Source organism: Centropristis striata, chromosome 7 (genome assembly GCF_030273125.1).
Source record: "Centropristis striata isolate RG_2023a ecotype Rhode Island chromosome 7, C.striata_1.0, whole genome shotgun sequence".
NCBI classification, from domain to species: Eukaryota; Metazoa; Chordata; class Actinopteri; order Perciformes; family Serranidae; genus Centropristis; species Centropristis striata.
In genome coordinates, this window is record NC_081523.1 from 6,530,589 (window position 1) to 6,551,297 (window position 20,709).

General features: G+C 35.7%; 1 protein-coding gene across 1 annotated transcript; it reads right to left on the reverse strand.

Moving 5' to 3' along the window:
* Window positions 1–1,804: 1,804 nt before the first annotated feature.
* Window positions 1,805–19,522, reverse strand: suds3 (SDS3 homolog, SIN3A corepressor complex component). Its single transcript, XM_059336678.1, has 12 exons — window positions 19,294–19,522; window positions 17,085–17,154; window positions 16,900–16,955; window positions 14,211–14,282; window positions 10,959–10,978; window positions 10,676–10,832; window positions 10,294–10,389; window positions 9,306–9,367; window positions 9,184–9,205; window positions 7,939–8,044; window positions 6,066–6,150; window positions 1,805–2,770 (listed from the first exon to the last, which is right to left on the reverse strand). The coding sequence occupies exons 1-12, from the start codon at window positions 19,403–19,405 to the stop codon at window positions 2,672–2,674; spliced, it is 957 nt and encodes a 318-aa protein (XP_059192661.1). The 5' UTR covers window positions 19,406–19,522; the 3' UTR covers window positions 1,805–2,671.
* Between the last annotated feature and the right edge of the window lie 1,187 nt (window positions 19,523–20,709).

The following is a 20,709-nucleotide window of genomic DNA, read 5'->3' on the forward strand; positions in this document are numbered from 1 at the left end:
TTGAGTCAAAGTATAGACACTCCTAACCAAAAATTACTCCAATAAAAGAGAAATTATATCGGTCACTTAAGCTATTAAAAATAATGAATATTCAAAAGTACATTTTCTGTTTAATGTCAACACATTGTGTTGACTTTGACAATATTAAAATGTATATTTGTGAAAAAATGCCCTTTACTTGGCATTTTTTTAAGCTAACTATTAGTAGGCTATGCTAGGGCTGGGCGTTATATCAGTATTACGAGTTATACCGCTATATTTTAGAAAGAGATATGTAGTAGAGACAATACCGCCAAACCGATATATAATATCTTTTGATGTCCTAAGAAAAAAATAACAATGGTTTTGTAATTTGGAGGTATTTTGGATTGCAGATGAAGAGCATCTGAATCTGATGAAATTGATTCAAAAGGTGGAAGTTTTTGATTTTGATAAAGTCTTTAAATAGAAAAGGTTAATGATAATTTCTTGTGGCGTTGAGTTAAAACTAAACACTTTGCATGTTTTGTTTAAATTGCCATTCAGCCTAAAAATACCGGGATATGAGTTTTGGTCCATATCGCCCAGCCCTAGGCTATGCGTCACTAGTGGATTCATACAGAACCTGGTCCCAACATGACAGCTTAGTGGGTAAATACACTCCTTTTCAGTCATTTGACCAACGATAGCATAAAAGCTGCAACTACAAGTGCAGAGAACTTTACAATATTTAACCCATTTAAGGCGGGAAAGCATTATCGCATTTCTACCATTAAAACCGGGGGCGCTGTTCCGTTATTCTACCATTAAAGCCGGGAAAGCAGATACGTCATTTTGTAGTATTTGTCGTTTTTTTCCACCTATTTTCGATCTCTTGGCCAATGAAATCCATCAGAATACATGTGGGAGTGTCGCAATGCAACATGTTGATTTTAAAAAAAAAACTTTATTGAAGGTTTGGACAAATTCAACTTCTCATGAAAGCCACAGGTATAAACTCTAAAAAATACTTTTTGAATTTCATTTCTATCTGCTACAGAGGCTGAAAAATATATTTAGTAGGCGCTGACACTTCTGTTGAATTTCCAGAAAAACTTCAGGTTTTAGGGGGTTATTTTAAAATCGCCCAGAGGTTTTACAGGCATTTTTTTCAGGCGTTTTACGCCTAAATGGGTTAAACAAGCTAGATCAGCTTGCTCTCTCAGGTTTGACAGTAGATTTTTTTTGTAGGCAGTTAAGTTTGTGCACAGTCAACAGAGCAAACATTAAAAACATTTATAAGAATCAAAATTTCAAACTCTGACATGGATTCCAGATAAGTACTAGCACTTGAATATGAGTGGAGCAAAAGCTTACTGCAATTGTTTTTTTCTCCCTTTTTTAATGGAATAAAAAAAAAACTAAAATGAATTTGCTATGCTTCAAGGTAACAAGTACTCTGGGAGCGTCATAGAAATGTAGCAGAGTTAAAGGCAGACTATTTGTCTTATATAAAGTGAAGGTCATAAGTTTTCAAAAAACTTGAGTAAAGTACATTCATTCATTCATTCTCCTTAACCGTTGATCCAAACTTGGGTCGCAGAAGGCTGGAGCAGATCCCAGCTGACAATGGGTGATATGAGTCAAGTACAGACACTAAAAAAAAAACTGTACTGAAGTACTACAAGTACTGAATGACAAAAAATTTAAACAGGACTTTGCATTGTTTGAGCATCTTTCAGCTCAGTCTTTTGATTTCCAGTTCTCACTCTTGTTAAATGCCAGCAAGTGTGTTTTTTTGTGTGTTTCAGGAGTACTAAAGCAATGAGCATGTTCATCCAATCAATAAAATGCAAAAAAACATTTTAATAAAATGGAACACAGTACAAATCAAAGGTCAAGTCCACATGCAAATACAGCTGAACTAATCCAGATCGTTCACATATGGAGAGGGTCACATAAAACGCCAAAAGAATCTGAACATAAAAACCTCAAAATACAGTTTTTTTTCCAAATAAGAAATTTAGGGTTTAATACATAGGACTTTTTAACATATTAGGACAAAACCAACGGCATAGCAAGCAGCAACCATTTCTTGATGACAGTGCAAAAGGCATTTTGTTGTTTTTGAGAATGGCATGACTTCTGGTTACTGTAACTCCTTCAGTCGTGTGATTCATGATAATCAACCAAACCTGAAGCGATTAACTCATCTGTATTCAGTGCTTGCTTCATGACGCGTCACCAGTGGAACAGTTTCTGTGTCAACGTGAGGCTGTTCCAGAAAAATAACTTAATGATGAATGTAAATGAGGCCGCACCGTGTCGAAAAGATGTCTTGACGGCATGAGACAAAAATAAAAGTAGTGACCTTTAAACTGCCTTCACACACATGCCACATAGTGACAAATAATGCTGGAAAACAGTCAGTTGTGTGTCTGACCACTTTAACTGTACTTTTATTTGGTTTATGTAGGAAAACAGATACAATCTAATGAGATACTCATGGACATGGAAGACTGTGTGTGTGTGTGTGTGTGTGTGTGTGTGTGTGTGTGTGTATGGGAGGGTAGTGTGGAAGATGAAGAATAACAGGACACATGTCAAACTCAACTGAGATGCACCAAATAAGGAAACGGTGGATGAACGAGCCGGTGGATGGATGAATAAATGAACAGATGGGGGTTTGGTTGGGGAGGGGCGGGGTAATGTTTCACGCAGCCGACCGTCGACGGATGACAAACGCTCCTCTCTGCAGCTGTCCAAGGTAGATCCTCATCTTCGTACTGTCACTCGTCTTCCTCACCCAGATCTGGAGAAGAAAGATGAGATGATTCCTCAATATGGTCATTTAGTAGTAAATGGATTCCAAAGTAGCTGTCAACATAGACAGGCATACTGAAAATCCAGCGTACTACAGGAATAAATTCACATCATGTTTTTATCATCTCGGTCCACTATCCGCCAACATAAAATCCACCGCCAGAAATCTGGGAGTCACATTCGACACACACATCAAAAAAGTTGCCCAGCCCTGTTTTTTTCCCATTTAAACTCCATCTCCAAAATCAAAGCCCATGTTGTTACCCTCTGACCTGGAAGAAGCCATTCATACTGTCACATTCTCCTGTTTAGATGACTGTAACTCCCTCCTCTCCTCTCTGACATCTCCCAGAAATCCCTTTCTGGCCTCCAACTGGTGCAGCAGCTCAGCTTCTTACCGGTTTTAACAGACGACATCACATCACCCCGATTTTAGCTTCTTTGCACTGGCTCCCTGTTCGTTTCAGGATTGATTTTAAGATTTTACTGATCACTTTTAAAGCTCTTTTAGGTCTGGCTCCTAGCTATTTAACATAATGATTAACTCCATACGAGCCGACGGGCGTTCTCAGATCCTTCTGACTGTTCCAAAGTCAAAACTAAAACCAAAGGTGAGCGGTTTTCTCATCAGAGCGCCCCGACTCTGGGACGAGCTGATTTAGTTACACATACACACTCCTCCAGATACACATGTTACACACACACACACACACACACACTCCTCCAGATACACGTTACACACACACACTCCTCCAGATACACGTTACACACACACACTCCTCCAGATAGACATGTTACACACACACACACACTCTCCTCCAGATACACATGTTACACACACACACACACACACTCCTCCAGATACACACGTTACACACACACACACACACACACACACACACACTCCTCCAGATACACATGTTACACACACACACACACACACACACTCCTCCAGATACACATGTTACACACACACACTCCTCCAGATACACATGTTACACACACACACTCCTCCAGATACACATGTTACACACACTCCTCCAGATACACATGTTACACACACACACACACACACACACACACACTCCTCCAGATACACATGTTACACACACACACACACACACACACACACACACACACACACACAGGTTAAAGGGCATAGGTTGCTGTATAAATAAATACTTGAAAAGGAATGCTTGTTGTAGGTGTGCTCCTTGTATATTATATAGTATTATAACATTACTAGTATTAATTGTTTGAAATCTCTGAAGAATCTCATCATAGTGTACATACACCGGCAGTAGCCCCCGTGGCCCTTTCAGAATTTCCCCAGAGGAAATTTTCTAGTTTTTATATTGTTATATTTATGTTATATATTGTTATTGTTACCTATTTTGTCCATTGTTTTTCTTATATTGTCCTATATTGTGATTGTTTTTGTAATTTCCAGAGAAGAAGGTCAAGAACCAATCCTCCGAGACTAACAAAGTTCTAACTTATTTTATATTCTCTTATCCACATTTTTCAGGCCTGCTACTACTGTGCCTGCTGTTGATTCTCAAATTTGCGCCCAAATTCAACCCAGAATGCTCTGTGTATTGGTTCCTTGCTTTTCTTTGGTTTATTTGCATTCCCCCTGCAGCGAACCGAACTCTGGTGCACTCAGAAGTGAATTGGGACCTCTAATTTTTAGTGGACTAGAGTTCAGCTCATTGGTTCCCACCAGAGTTTGTTTGATCGTTCACACCAGCAAAAACCAAACGGACTATCCCACATAATGCACCAGAGTTCGTATTAAGTGGACCAAACATCTCAGTTGTGCAGCACCCTTAGAGACAGTCTTGTGTTAATAAGAGTGTGTAATAAGCAACAGATAGCAGTCAAACACTGAAATATAAAATAAATCTGTGGCTGGTATCTCTCCCCTTTAAGAAGGATAACACTGTCTTTAATTTTCTTACCGTCAACAGTTCAAATCAAACAAAAACTGTCAATAACAAATGTTACTCAAGCAGGAGTAAACAGTGGGATTGTTGGAGACTATATTCACACACATTTGGTGCTCTGGTGAGTATTTACAGCAGCAGGACAGTGTATGTGCTACGGAGTCAAAATAAACCGCAATGTGAGTGTTCATGGTAATGAGGAGACATGTCAGCCAGTACAGCAGCGTGCCTCATTAATTGGACAGCAGCGGTGCTCCATGGCACGGAGAAATAAGACATCATGCCTTGGCTCCAAGAAAATACTTGTTATTAGGATCAATTCATTTGGCTTTTTGTGGGACTTGTTGACAATTAGGAAAGTCGAGATTATCACCAGCCTCACATTTAACCCTTTTATTTTGTCATTTTTGCCTATTTGGAACGCTGAAATGGAAAAGCTATTAACTGAAGAACTGTGAGCCTATAATGCCTGAGTGTGAGGTTTCGTTTGAAGTGCGATATCTTCTTAATCCTAAAAATGTGCTTGTTAAGCAACACAACCTAAACTACCAGTTAAAAGGAGCAAAAAAGGGTTTAGAATAAGTCATATAGTTGGATACACCACAAACCTTCTACATAAGGGGTCTCAATTGCGGCCCTCGTGACGATATTTTGTGGCCCCTCCCTTGATATGAAAGTTTAATGTGAGTTTTATATAAATGGCACTTTACCGTGTTGTGTGTGGAAGGTCCCTTACTTACTTTTTTTGGTAATTTTGTGTCTTTTTTGGTAATTCTGTCCTTTTTTGGTAATTTTGTGTCTTTTTTTAGTAATTTTGTGTCTTTTTTAGTAATTTTGTGTCTTTTTGGTAATTTTGTGTCTTTTTTAAATAAACAAAAATAGCTCAAAAGAGTTTAATTTCAGAGCTGATATCTAAACATTTTCCATGTTTTTCTTGACAATAACCAAAATCATAATCAAGAAAACCATGATAAATGTATAGATATCAGCTCTGAAATTAAACTCTCATCAGCTATTTTTGTTATCATAATATTTATCCAAACAAATACCAGCCATTAAAATGAACAAGAAATTGAAGAAAACAATGGTCTAATAATGTATATTGTGTATCGCTTGTATAAAGTTCAAACCTCATAGGAAGTTTTTTAGTTTGTGGTGTTCCAAAACTTAAATAAATAAAAAGGAGGTATGGGAAAAATATATAAAAACAACCATAACTGCACAATAAACAACTTTTCCACAAACAACAGTTTAGTTCCTGGCCGCTGGGCCGCCTGTTTGTAAGAGTTGAAGCAGTAAACTATCTCCAACAGGAGCTGGTTAAGAACTAATGCTCACCTCGTTGGTCCCCACTGAGCTGATGACACAGCTAATCTTTGTGTTGTCCTTTGACTCCAGATAGATGGCCTGGCTCTTGTGGTACCTGGTGGCGTTAAAAACACACACAAACAACAAACACACAGCATTAATGCACCATTCAAGGTGAGAAGTGAGGGATGGGCATAAGTGCAGACAGTAAAGGGGTTCATTAGACATAATTTTACCCAGCTGAATAAACCACATTCCTCCTGAGATGGCACTAAATAGATAATTGGACTGGAAAGTCAAAACAAAAAAGTCTGTTATTTTTTAATGGCTCCGAACTGTCAGAGGACAGAACCAACCCAAGGGAAGAGACTGACAACCACGGCGCTTGATCATTAAGGGCCCACTGAAGAATAATGACGCATGTGTCTCCCTGCGGCTCTTTGTGAAGGCTTTCTGGTGCTGCTGGTGTCTTCTTTAGCGTTGAATAAATGAGACTTTGCCTTGAAAGAATAGTGCACATAGTTCCTTTCAACTTCCTCTGTCTGCATCGGTCGCTAATAAGACAGGACTCTATTATTGTTGCCCTTCCTTACGTGACCTCATGTTCTGACACATGTCTGATGCAGAGCTTTGCTCTCAAACTGGAGGGCATCAGAGCTGTGTCTGGTCAAGGATTTTCATATTCTTTATCTGGATTACAGCACAATGCTGCACTGATTCAGCTGCAGCCACCTTCTCTGAATATATATTTTCATAGTGGCTTCAAGCACCAGAACTTATTAAGTGGCTCCTAAGAAATATCTCCTTCTGTTCTTCAGAAAAAAAGGTTTGTTCAAACAGGTCTTTTGATGACCAAACCAAACAGCAAAGACATCAAACGTGCAGCAATGTGGCCATCTAGTGGTGACACAAGAAGCTGGAGTTGAGCTATATGAGAAATGGCATTTTGTTGTAATACAGGGGTCTCAAATTCAAAATACCTCGGGGCCGCTGGAGGCAGTATCAAAATGACCAAAAAAAGACACAAAATGACAGAAAAAAAAAAACAAAATTACAAAAAAAGACACAAAATTACTAATAAAGACATAAAATGAATTTAAAAAGACACAAAATGACCCAAAAAGACCAAAAATAACAGAAAAAAACTAAATTACTTAAAAAAGAAACGAAAGGACCAAAAAAAGACAAAAAAGACAGAATTACCAAAAAAGACACAAAATTATTTAAAGACACAAAATGACACAAAAAAAAGACACAAAATGACCAAAACAATACACAAAATTACTAAAAAAAAAAAAAAAAAAGACAAAATTATTTTTAAAAAGACACAAAATTACCAAAAAACGACACAAGATTACTAAAAAAAGACAAAATTACCAAAAAAAAGAGACAGAATTACAAAAAAAAAGACACAAAATTACCAAAAAAAGACACAAAATTACCAAAAAAAGTAATTAAAGGGACCTTCCACATACAACACGGTAAAGTGCCATTCATATAAAACTCACATTAAACTTTCATATCAAGGTGAGGGCCACAAAATATCGAGTTTGAGACCCCTGTTGTAAGGGGAAACAATGGCCCTGTGTTTGTATTCTTAGCTTTACTTTGTCTTATTTTATCATTTACAATGATTAATATAGGATTTTGAAACCCAAAACTGCTTAAAAGTATATGAAATATACAATCAATTTGTAAAAAACTGCACGAGTCCTACAACAGACCACTCAGAAGTTGAACTTTTTTTGCATCAACGAAAATTCAAAATACAAGAAAATTGTTGACTGGGGCAAGTTCTGCTAAATCAGCTGCACAGGCCACTTAAGAACAAATCTGTGGTACGAATTGTTATTGCACGAGGCCCATTGAGATGTCTCTTTTAAGGATGAAACTACAACTTTACCATCTTTTGTCGTAGTAAAGTTTCCCCTCCTCGATGCGGGCCTCGTAGCGCTGGGAGGGGCTCTCCATGGGAGCCGAGGGGACGTGCTCTGGAGTCGAGGGAGACACTGAAGTAGGAGAAACACCTGCATTAGCATTAGCATTAGCATCACCATGCAAAACTTATTAACAAATAATCTATTGTTTCAAAGAATATTTTTTTTGGGCACTACATGCTTTTCTTCGCTTTCTTGCCGAGACGAGAGGGAGATAAGAAGATCGATAGAACGCTCCTCTCCAGTTAGCTTAGCATAAAAAACAGAAACTGATAACACATACTCAACCTGTTGCTGTTTGTTTAATCTACAGTCATGGAAAAAATAATTAGACCACCCTTGTTTTTTTTCTTCAATTTATTATTCATTTTAATGCCTGGTACAACTAAAGGTACATTTTTGGACAAATATAATAATAATGCTAATGATAACAACAAAAATAGCTCATAAGAGTTTAATTTAAGCGATGATATCGAGCCAAGAAATTAAAGCTAGATGAAAAGAACAAAATGCTCTCCTACTAAAATAACTGTAATTTCTTATGGCAACATAATTAATCATTTTGTCATTTCATTTGAATTGTTGCATTTTCATACAAAAGAGAAATGGGCCTGGAATGCCCTGCTTATCCTGCTGCCCCCGCGACCCGGCCCCGGATAAGCGGACGAGGATGGATGGATGGATATCTAGCCATTTTCCATGTTTTTTTTTTTTTATAATGAATTTGTTTATTATCAAGAAAATCATGGAAAATGTCTAGATTTCAGCTCTTAAATTAAACTCTTATGAGCTATTTTTGTTGTTATCATTACATTTGTTCAAACAAATGTACCTTTAGTTGTACCAGGCATTAAAATAAACAAGAAATTGAAGAAAACAATGGTCCTTTTCCATGACTGTACACAAAAACATTTGCAAAAATGACATGTTGCTGTATTATGGTGGGCTATGTGCCAGACTATTTCTTGGCTGGGAGACTTCCTGAAGTCACTGCTCCTTGCTGAGAAATAGTCCAGATTTCTTTACTTCTGGATCAACTCCTGATTAGTGGTTTCCCTAATTTTCAGTCTTTTTTAAGATAAGCTAACCAACAGCTTTGGTTTCATATTTAGCATATTTTATCTAACTCAGCAAAAAAGCGAATACTAAACCAAAGAACTCATTGTGTATTACAAGTGGAAAATAATTGGAGAAGATGAGCATTAACATACCTGGCCGTTTTGGTGACTTAAGCTGTAAAAGAGAAGGTGTGAAATGTTTAAAAAGACATAATTAGTAAAAGATAACAATCAGCAGGAACATGCATGTTATCAAGACATTAGGAAGCACTTACCTTATTAAGTGTTCTTAGATCTTCCATTATCTGTTCGTCTGTTAGCAAATAATTTAGCTGAGGTGTGAAGAGTTAAGGAAGTTGAGCCAGTACCACAGATGTAACAGACCCTGACCTTTGACTGAAACAAAATAATTCCCCTGGGAATCAAAAAATATCTTGAGAAAGTGCAGGAACTACCAGTACAACTAATGCATAACAGTTTACCCCACACAGATTCATCTAAACCAGGTGTAGGAGCCATATATTGCTTTATTGATTGATTATTTTGTGTTTTTTTGGAGGGAGCAGCGAGTCTAGGTAGCCGTAATTTTTGTCGATCGCCTTTGTTATCGCGTTTGTAATCTGCTTTGATACACGTTCGCCATAAAGTGTACACAATCAACATCATACCTGCGTGTAAAGCCGCTGATTATTATTAAAACCCCTTAAACTTCTCTGGACTCAGTGTTCAGCTTCCTTGGAGCAGCAGCAGCGCGTCAAACCAATATACAGTAATACAATATATAGTCATTTAGTGTATTTTTTTGGTCATTTTGTGTCTTTTTTTAATAATTCTGTGTCTTTTTTGGTCATTTTGTGTCTTTTTTTTGTAATTTTGTGTCTTTTTCTGGTCATTTTGTGTCTTTTATTTTATAATTCTGTGTATTTTTTGGTCATTTTGTGTCTTTTTTTGTCAGTTTGTCTCTTTTTTTGGTCATTTTGTGTCTTTTTTTTTTTGTCATTTTGTGTCTTTTTTTGGTCATTTTGATACTGCCTCCAGACGCCCCAGGTAATTTGAGTTTGAGACCCCTGATCTAAACCAAAGTTTTAAAAAATTTAAATTTAAACAAATATTTATATAACAATTTTATTTTGTATAAACATTTTGGTCACAGCCACAGGGAGCCACTGCAGATGGCCTGAAGAGCCACATGTTGCCTTCCTCTGATCTAAACTGAAAACCAACTGTAGCAGATCAGACACTGCAAGTTTATGTGAAGGATATCTGGTGCAGGTTTTCTCCGTTTGTCTGGTATTGGGACCGGATCATTGGGTCGTCTCCTCAGCTTCCTAGTCATGATAGGTTTTACCTCCATTGAGTCTGTATGACAGAAATAAGAAGCCATGAGAAAATGCCTGAGATCCAACAATAACATCCAAATAATGTCAAAGTCTCTCAAAAAGAATGACAATCATCCCTTAAAGAACATTCAAAAGGAAAGACAGAAATAATGTACTATATCTGAAAGTCCAACTTGAATCACACAAGTTAATATTAAAGTTTTAAGAGAAAAACTTTCTTTTCCACCTACACACTTTTTGAACCCCATTTCTCTCTCTTCTGCTGAGCAGCTTCCTGATTAATATTCTTATTCTGGCTCTCTTACCGCCTGTCAGCTCCATTGTTAATTTTTCGTTCTCGATCATCTTCTTCTTCTCCTCCAACTCTGCAATTAGGTTTTCCTTCAGTTCAACCTTTTTATCGTCAAACTCCTTCACAGCTGCCTTCTTCTCCTTAATGTAGTTCCTCTCCACCTGCTCTGTCTGCAGAAGGTTGAGGGATGGAAAAGATGGTTAAAGGAGGGATATTTTTCTTGTAATACCAAAAAAAGGAAAAGGTCATTTCCATTTATACTGTATCAGTCAGTCAGCCAGATGAATTATGCTCACCTCAAGCTGGAGAAACAGATCTGAAAGGGAAAAGGGAAAGAAAAACATGACTGGTCTTGTGGAACGATCATCAGTTCAATGTTAATATACGGGCACATTATATCGGACTTCTGACAACTAAAGTCAACTGTGGATGCCCTCAAGACGAGATAAGACAAGAAGGCTGCAGCACAGGAGCTTAACCCTCTAGGGTCTAAGCCGATTTGGCCGTTTTTTTAATACTTTTGATTTTGCCCTTCATGTACCACATGAAAAATGTTTACTATACCCATATTTGGTATCCATTTTTTCTTCACCTATATGATCTGACAATTATTTTTTCAATTTATGCTACTTTATCAACATATTGAGCCCAAAAATACACAAAAATCATGAAATCCGAGTTGAAAAATGATACTATTTACTACCATAAAAACCACAATTATGCTCAATGAACCATTTTGGAACTTGAAAATGTAAACATTGGACCAACGATAATTTTGTCTTTTTTAAATAACTTTTGTGTCTTTTTTGGTAATTCTGTGACTTTTTTTTGGTAATTTATCTTTTTTTTTTTTAGTAATTATGTGTCTTTTTAAAATAATTGTGTCTTTTTTGGTAATTTTGGGTCTTTTTTTGGTCATTGTGTCTTTTTTTGTTATCATTTTGTGTCTTTTTTTGTTATCATTTTGTGTCTTTTTTGGTAATTCTGTGTCTTTTTTGGGTAATTTTGTGTCTTTTTTAATAATTTTGTGTCTTTTTAGATCATTCTGTGTTTTTATTTGGTCATTTTGCGTCTTTTTTAAGTAATTTAGTGGGTTTTTTTCAGTCATTTTGTGTCTTTTTTTGTCATTTTGTGTCAATGTTGAATGTTTTTTTGTTAAACTTCACGTGATCTGATCAGGACAGCACGATCATAGACCCCAGAGTTTTAAAGCAGAAAAAGCACAAATATCTATGAAATTCAGACCATGTTTTGTAGAACATTCTGGGCACAAAAAAACAGCAATTCTGATCAGCAAGAAACTGAATACATATAATTTGGCACACGCTGCGAGCTAAGGAAAAAGCTGATCAAACACACCCCACTGAGCCAACAAAACTAAAGGAACTAATATAATTAAAAGAGCCAAATTGTGGAAGATGGATGAGCAGTGAGAGAGAGAGACAGATGACTCACTGTCTTTTAAAACTAATCTCATCTGTTCTTTTATGTTTACAAAATGATCATGTCTGGATGGACACTATACATTTTTCCTTACTCTTCTTTGTTGTTTCAAACACAAAACACATTTAAAAATGCAAGATAACTGTGAAAACTAACCTCCTGCCTCTTCAGGGGCTAAAACATAAAACATTGAACTCCTTGACATTTTTTTTACAGTTTAATCTCAGTTAAGTTAGTTTTTACGATCATCAGGATCAAGTCTCTTTTTTTGTCCTTTCAAAATAAAAACGTCCGTTTTGAAAACACAGTACTGTATATATATTTTTTATATTTTAAATATGCAAGATTACTGTGGAAACTAACCTCATGCCTCTTCAGGGCCTAAAACATAAAACATTGAACTCCTTGATGTTATCTTTACAGTTTAATCTCAGTTAGTTTTATGATCGACAGGATCAAGTCCCTTTTCGTCCTTTCAAAATAAAAGCCAATAAGTTAATGAGCTGAGAATTAAGTTGGATAAAGCTACAGTTTGCAAACTGAAAGTTGCAATAACAATTATAAAAGACACAGGAATACAAGAGGATTAATTTGAGCAAAACTAGCTTACTGTATCAAACCTTGCTAGCATGAATTACTGAGTTTAATTTCATCCAAAACTTAATTAAACACAAAATATACTTAAATATGCAAGATTACTATGAAAAATAACCTCATGCCTCTTCAGGGGCTAAAACATAAAACATTGAACTCCTTGACGTTATCTTTACAGTTTAATCTCAGTTGAATTAGTTTACGATTGACAGGATAGAGTCTCTTTTCGTCCTTTCAAAATAAAAGCGTCCGTTTTGAAAACAGGCTTTTGCATAGTACTGTAGATATATCTTTTATAGCAGAGATGGGCAACTGGAGGCCCGGGGGCCGCATACGGCCCGCACCCTCACTTGAAGTGGCCCTCAGTACAACTACATGCATTTGAGCATGAAATCTTAAAAGTGCAGTGTAAAAATGCACAAAATTACTTCTTGCATTAATGTTGGTCTGCTGTTCTTACACTGAAAAAAAAAGAAATCTCAGTAAGTGGTTATTTTTTAATTGCTTCAAACCTTTTGTATTCCTATGTATACTGTTATACACTGCAAATTATTTGGTTCTTAAGATAAAACAAACCAAGATTTAGAAGTGTTAGATAATTTCTCTTGTTTTAAGAGTTAATTTCTTATTTTAAGTGTTCAACATGCTTATTTCTAGATTAAACAATCGTAATTTAAGTAATCTTGTCAAGGTAAATTATCTGTCCATGCAGCAAGATCATTTCCCTCAGATTTAGTGTTTTTATCTTGTTTTTAGACACACCTTTTTTGCAGTGCATATGCATTTGAGCATGAAATATGTGTAAGTTACTGCACTGTAAACATATTTAAATGCAGTTTCATCATATCTGGTTAAGTGCACGGTCCTATATGTGGCCCTGTGGTAGTGTCCATGAAAAACTGTGGGCCCCTCCAGCATTTAAGTTGCTCATCCCTGTTTTATATTATGTATGCATGCATAATATAAAATGAAATGAATCCATTTTCATTCAGATATATTGAGTTCAGAGGTCATGAGACCCCTTTGAAAACAGCCATATCACTTTTTCCCTTGATAAAATGTAACATAACTATGGAGTGCTATTTCTGGTTTCATATGATACCAATATCTTCTCTGTAGTTCTCAGACTGAGTCAGCTACAGCCTCTGGAATAAAAGAGTCAGCAGGCGGGCAGACAAAACACGAAGGGGTTCACACAAGTTCATTACAGCTTATAACGAATCTTTTGCCAGCAGCCATGTGGGAAATCGGACCTCTTAACACCTCCACGGGCAACTTTCCTTTTATTATATCAATAAGCTCTTGCATTTGGGAAGGTTTCCTTTCAATATTTCTCACCTCCGAGCAGTTGTTTTGCAGCGCTTTTTATTGCCAATGTTCTCTCCGGGCCAAACAAACCAAATTAAAGCAGGAAGGAGTCCAAAATTTGAATAATCTGCTCCAAATATGGTTGGTGTGCAGGCATCAGAAGCAAAGCAAAGTGTGCTCTGTCTAAATATTGCTCAACTTGCCTGCATTTCGGAGTCTCTCTTTGTACTGCTGGTCCAGCTTCTTCATCCTCTTCTGATACTCCTGCAGTGTTCCTGCAAAGCCAAAGTGTCATTTACTAAACAAGAGGATCGATGGAATAAAAAATTCAGCATTCAGTATTATGTTAATATCTAATTATGGCTTAAATGTTTGTGGAGGGTGAGCGCCAGTAACTTCTGAAGTTATTAAAACTCCAATACAAGCTGTTGCATTAGAATACAGCACCAATGGGTGATTCTCATGAACATGGTACAGCTCATAGCAATAATCCAAGAGCATTGAATACATATTTTATTTGACCCTTTATAACCTATACAATCTAAAGTCACTGTTTAATATGAATTTATAATGTTTTTAAATAATTTTAAGGTATTTTCTGACATTTTAGAGACACTGTGAGCTAAATTCATTACCGTCACACATTCTTACATTTAAAAAAAAAAAAAAAAGGTTTTCTTTTTCCTTAGCAAGCACTTAAATATGCTCAAAGGGTAGCTGGTATCACCAAAATGTATTTTATGAAAATATACACATATTTTAATGCAAACAATTCTATCATTATCGTAACATTTAACCATTTTTTCTCATCAATTTTCATTCAGATTTTGGTCTTTATACATTGTCAAAACCCATTATATTTGATTATATTCTGTTAAATTATACATTTTAAACAAATGTTTATTTATTTTCATAAAGTTTACTAAATATTTACTGTATACAAGTGTGGGGAAACCATGACAATTTTATCTGGACGCATTACAGTAATGAAATTGTGAATCAAAAATATGTTTAAAAATATAGAAAATATTATTTTAACACAAAACAATGAATTGTACCTCATTATGGCTATATTGTTCATTCATATAAAAGTGAAATATATTTCGTTTAATAAAGTATGTCCTTATGATTTTACCAGACATAATTAGACTGGCTTCATGCGAATCACCGATTTGACTATTTTATGGTTATTATCATGTGGAAAATATATGTGTATTACATCCTGCCATGTCATCTGTATTTTACCCACTTTTCTTCTTTGACACTTTTTTAGTTTTGATATTGTTATATTTATATTATATATTGTTACCTACTTTATTCATTGTTTTTCTTATATTATCCTGTATTGTAATTGTTTTTGTAGCTTGAAGCAATCTGGAACCAGAATTTTCTTCGGGATTAATAAAGTTCTATCTTATCTTATTTAGTATTTCATCCCTGATATAAAAGGTTTTTTTTTTGTTATTTAAGCAACTAATGGCTTATCTTAACTATATCTTTTGACAAAAATATGTTTAAAAATATATATAAAAAATATTATTTTAACACAAAATAATGAATTGTACCTCATTATGGCTATATTGTTCATTCATATAAAAGTGAAATATATTTAGTTTAATAAAGTATGTCCTTATAATTTCACAGACATATCTTAGACTGGCTTCATGAGAATCACACCAATATTCATAGACAACTCGCCTGTAATTTTTGGCATCATCTACCTGCTACTATCATCACCCAGCCACATTCTCAACTAGATTAAACTGAAACTGCACCTGGGTGGTTGACGTGAACTCAAATTCAAAGTGAAAAAAATAATAATTCAAAAATATATGTCAAACGACATACAATTATATTCCCTTATATGTGAATAATTCAAAACTGAATGTGTCCATTTCTAATTCTTCATATATTTAGCATATTATTAACTTTTTGGTGTGGTAGTCCACCGGTGCAACAAAATAAAGAATGTCATTATTTAATTCAGAGAATGTTGGACAGATAAGATAGATAAGCCCAAGGCATATTAGTTATGAATATTTTTATCAATTTACTCTTTTTTCAATGATCAATCAATGTAAATTGATAAAAATATTATAACATAACATAATGGCGTTGCTCCAGGAGGACACCAGTTTTGCAGACAAAATGTAATGTGTCATAATAACTCTACATAGGGACCTTTACACTTATATCCTCTAGATTCATTAAGTAAACACTCGTATGACATGCATTCAAGTATTTTAATGTATTTAGATTAATTTTTCATTAAATTACAGTTGTTTTAAGATAAGTAATGCTACCTAGGACAGTTGCACCGGTGGACAAATGTCATGTTCAAATCAGAATATTTGCATAGTTGAAGAACGATTCTCATTGTTTGCAGATGGATTAGATGTAGAAGAATGAACTGCATATTAAAACATTAATTTTAATGAAATATTATCAAATTTTTGTAATATTTGTCACTGGGAACACAAAAATTGAGCGTCACGTCAACCACCCACCTACATTTGGATTTTCAAACATGCCACTCCACTGTTTCTAAACTGTCAATTTACTGTTCAAAAACAGCAAGAATCAGCAAGAACAGACAGACTTGAACGTTTCAAATGGGGTTGTCATGGCTCATCAGTTATCATTTTCCAGCTGATTTCTCTTTTTAGCCAGAGACAGTGGCTGCACTTTTAAGATGCCTCTGAAACTGCCTTTGTGGCTGGATGATGTAATCCCCAACCATGAACCATGAGTAATCATTTAGGATCTGGCTGTGCCCTTCAAAAACAAAGAAAAAAAAGAACTGAGCTCCAATGCTCACACAAACCCCATCCCAGTTATTCACATTTGGGAAATCCCTGACACCCTTCAGTCATAAGGAATAAAAGTGTTTACCTTCTTGTAATTGCTGCAGCTGTCTTTTCAGAGAGGCCAGTTTGTCTTGGTACATTCTGCAATGAAGTAAACAAGAGCTGATATGGCGTTTCAACTTCCTGGGCAAGCATTCAAGACTTTCACCTTCAAATTATTGAGTATTAAAAAGGTTAAAAGCGATGATCCATAGCTGGCAAATCACTTACTGCTCTTTGATTTCAACATAGTCCTCCTCGTCGTGCTTGGCAATGTCTGTTTCACTGGCATCTTCTGTGTCTGGAAAAAGGTCAGGAGAAGAAGGATTCAAAACTATTTCACATCTAAAATTAAAAGCAGACAGACAGACAGTTGTACAGATCAAAGGGCGTGCGTGGGACCAGTAAGGTAATGGTGCACACCCTGCTTGGGAATGCTCTCCGGTTTTGTTAGAAGAGGACACCAGGGAAGATACCACTTAGCCAAGGAAAGGTAGTACACTATATATCCTCGGCTAGACAGCAGAGAAAAAAAGTTTAGCTATACAAAGCTAATGCTTGTAAATATAATCCGATGACATTAATGTAACTTGCGACAGAAATAATAATAATAAATAATAATAAACTTTAGAGCACTTTTCAAAGCAAAACGTTACAAAGTGCTGAATAGCAAGTAAAACAAGCATACAAGACAGAAAAATATATACGTAAAGACATGTTAAAGTTAACTGAAAAAACACTAAATTACTTTAAAAAAGACACAAAATGACAGAAAAACACTAAATTACTTAACAAAGAAACAAAATGACAAAAAAAAAGACACAGAATTACTAAAAAGACACAAAATTATTTTTAAAAGACACAAAATTACAAACAAAAAAAATACACAAAATTACTAAAAAAAAAATACACAAAATTACCACAAAAAAAAGACAAAATTATTTTAAAAAAGACACAAAATTACTAAAAAAAAATACACAAAATTACCACAAAAAAAGACAAAATTATTTTAAAAAAAGACACAAAATTACCAAAAAAGTAATTAAAGGGACCTTCCACACACAACACGGTAAAGTGCCATTCATATAAAACTCACATTAAACTTTCATATCAAGGTGGGGGCCATAAAATATCGTCACGAGGGCCGCAATTGGCCCGCGGGCCGCGAGTTTGAGACCCATGCTCTAAGATAACATGTTTAGGACTCGTGCGATGTGGCAAACTTGGGGGGCCAAGTTTACTCCAGGTCAGCCGGCGATAGCTTCAAAACCCCGACAGACACCAGAGAAGGTAAGATAAGGTAAGGTAAGATAAGGTAAGAGAAGGTAAGATAAGGTAAGGCCCAGCCGTGTTAAGCTGACACAGCAGCTTTCATTTTCGGTTAGCATTAAATGTGCTAGCTATAAGTTAGCTCCGCTGCTGTTTTAAACCCGATTCTCGCTCGCGGAGTTAAGCCTTAGAGAACCGAGAAGAGAAGGAAGAAAAAGAAGTCCAGCCAGCCAGCAGCTTGTTGTCTAGCTAACCTTGTAGTGTTGTCATCGCCTTGCTTGTCTTCTTGTCTTTCTTTCTCCCTCACTGCTACCCGTCCTGTCTCACTGCTGTCCGTCCTGTCTCACTGATAGTAGTGAACAGGGCAGAGCAGTGGACACAGCAGCAGCAGCCTGCCGACCTGTCAATGCTCCCAGCTAACGTTACGTAGCTACTTGGCTAATTAACGCTATGTACCCCATTTGGAACGTCAGTTATCTGACCGTTGGCTGCAACACGATTAACGGTAGCTCTATTTAACTGACAGTGAAGTGACGTCGGCAACTATTTATTTATATTATTCCACAATAACACAAATCTGCCCAATAATGCGGTTAAAGTCGCCTTATGTGATGCTAGCGTAATGTTAGGGTAGTCCGTGGCCGTGGCCTAGAAGTTAGGAATCGGGCTTGTAAGTCGCCGGTTCGAATCCCGGTCAACACATCACAGGTCAAGGACTGAAGTGCCTTTGAGCAAGGCACCTATAGCCCCCCGTACACACAGTAATGGGCTGCCCACTGCATGGTGTATTCACTTGTGTGTAAAAAAAGGATAAAGGGTTTAATAAAGTGATTAATCGTAATCTTAATCTAGAAGTGAAACGCCAGCTAGTTAATAATAATAATACATTTTAGTTGGAAGGCGCCTTTCTAAGCATGTAAACAAACGCGTTTGTTGTATTATCAGCGTTAACCGTGAGCTAATTTTCTGTCATCTAAAATCTATCAGCGCTCAAGTTATTGACTCAGTGTGAGCGGTAGATTTAAGAGAAACTAATCGCAATCGAGCTTAATTTCGCATATACGCTGCATTATAAATATAGCTAAATTTACGCACTAAATGGCGCGCTTCCGTCCCGTTTCCAACAAGTAGACCGAGCCCGAGTGTCAGGCTGCTTGTTTTTTATCGTTACCTTCCTCTGAGTCTCTCCCTCTGAAGCTCCGCTCGTCGTCTTCATCCACGCTGTCCAGCTCCTCTTCATCGTTGTAATAATCCACCATGGGCGACAGCAGAGTCGAAGCCATTTGATCGTTTGGAAAATGTAAACAAACACAAAATAAACAATCGATTTGTGTTTTTGCAGCTTTGCTTGGAACAGCGCCTACAACTGGCAGGACCTCTGAGGATCAAGCTGTCCGACCTTATGCCTGTTCACAATGTCTGTAATGTTAATTTATAACCTTAAAAACACATTTAATTGGGGGGTTTTCCACACATTTAAATTAAATTATTCAACATCACACATACCAGTCATTAATCGGCATGTTTTTTGTTTGCGTATTGGAATCTACGGTACAACATGTAAACAGGCATGTTTCCGAACTGCTCCGGGTCTCTTTTGTGTTGGCTCCCGGTTCTCTTTAATTTTTTTTCTGTTATTTTTTTTTTCTTTTTCAATGCTTTATTGAAAATTACAAAAATAAACATTTCTGGCACGTTTTTCACGGTACATACCTTGCATAAGTGTAGAAAGAATGCAAGGGGAACATCAATCAACAGCAAAACTTATAATAATAATAATAATAATAATAATAATAATAATAATAATAATAATAATAATAATAACATCAATATAAATGTAAATTCGGAGCAGTTGAAATAAAATAAAAATAAATACAAAAATAAATAGATAAAAATGAAATACATATAAAACAAGTCTAAATGTTGTTTTCAATAAGGGGGATTCGAATTAGTTTTAATTGTTCATTTCAGTGGGAAATTTTTTCAAGATATCATATAATTTTTGTGGTCATTTTCCTTATTAAATATATTTTTAAGGTATGCGGTCTTAATAAATTTGTGATAATGACACTTGTTTTTTTTTCTTTTTTACTGTCAAGACATATTTTGGGAAACTGTAACAGGTTATTTTCCCAACTAAATTTGTATTTATTTATTTTTTAAGGTAAAGGTAATTTTCCATATTCACTTTGTTATGTTTTCATTGTCTGCTTTTTAAAGGTTTGTGGCCTTAATAAATGTGTGATACTGGTCCTTGTTTGTTTGTTGTTGTTTTTGTTTTGTTTTTTTACTGTAAAGACATATTTTTGGAAACTGTAACGGGCAAGATGTAATTTTCCATGTTAAATCTTTGGTTTTTTTAAAAATGATATGTAGAGTTATTACATTTGTGATTTGTGATACTTATATTGGGAAACTGTAATTAGTAATCTTCTATTTAAAATCTTTAAAAATATATATATTTAGAGTTAGTACATTTGTGACACTGATACTTTTTATTTTATTTTCAAGACATATTTTGGGAAACTGTAACAGGTAACTGTCCCAATTACACTTATGCGTTTTATTTATTTATTTATTTATTTTA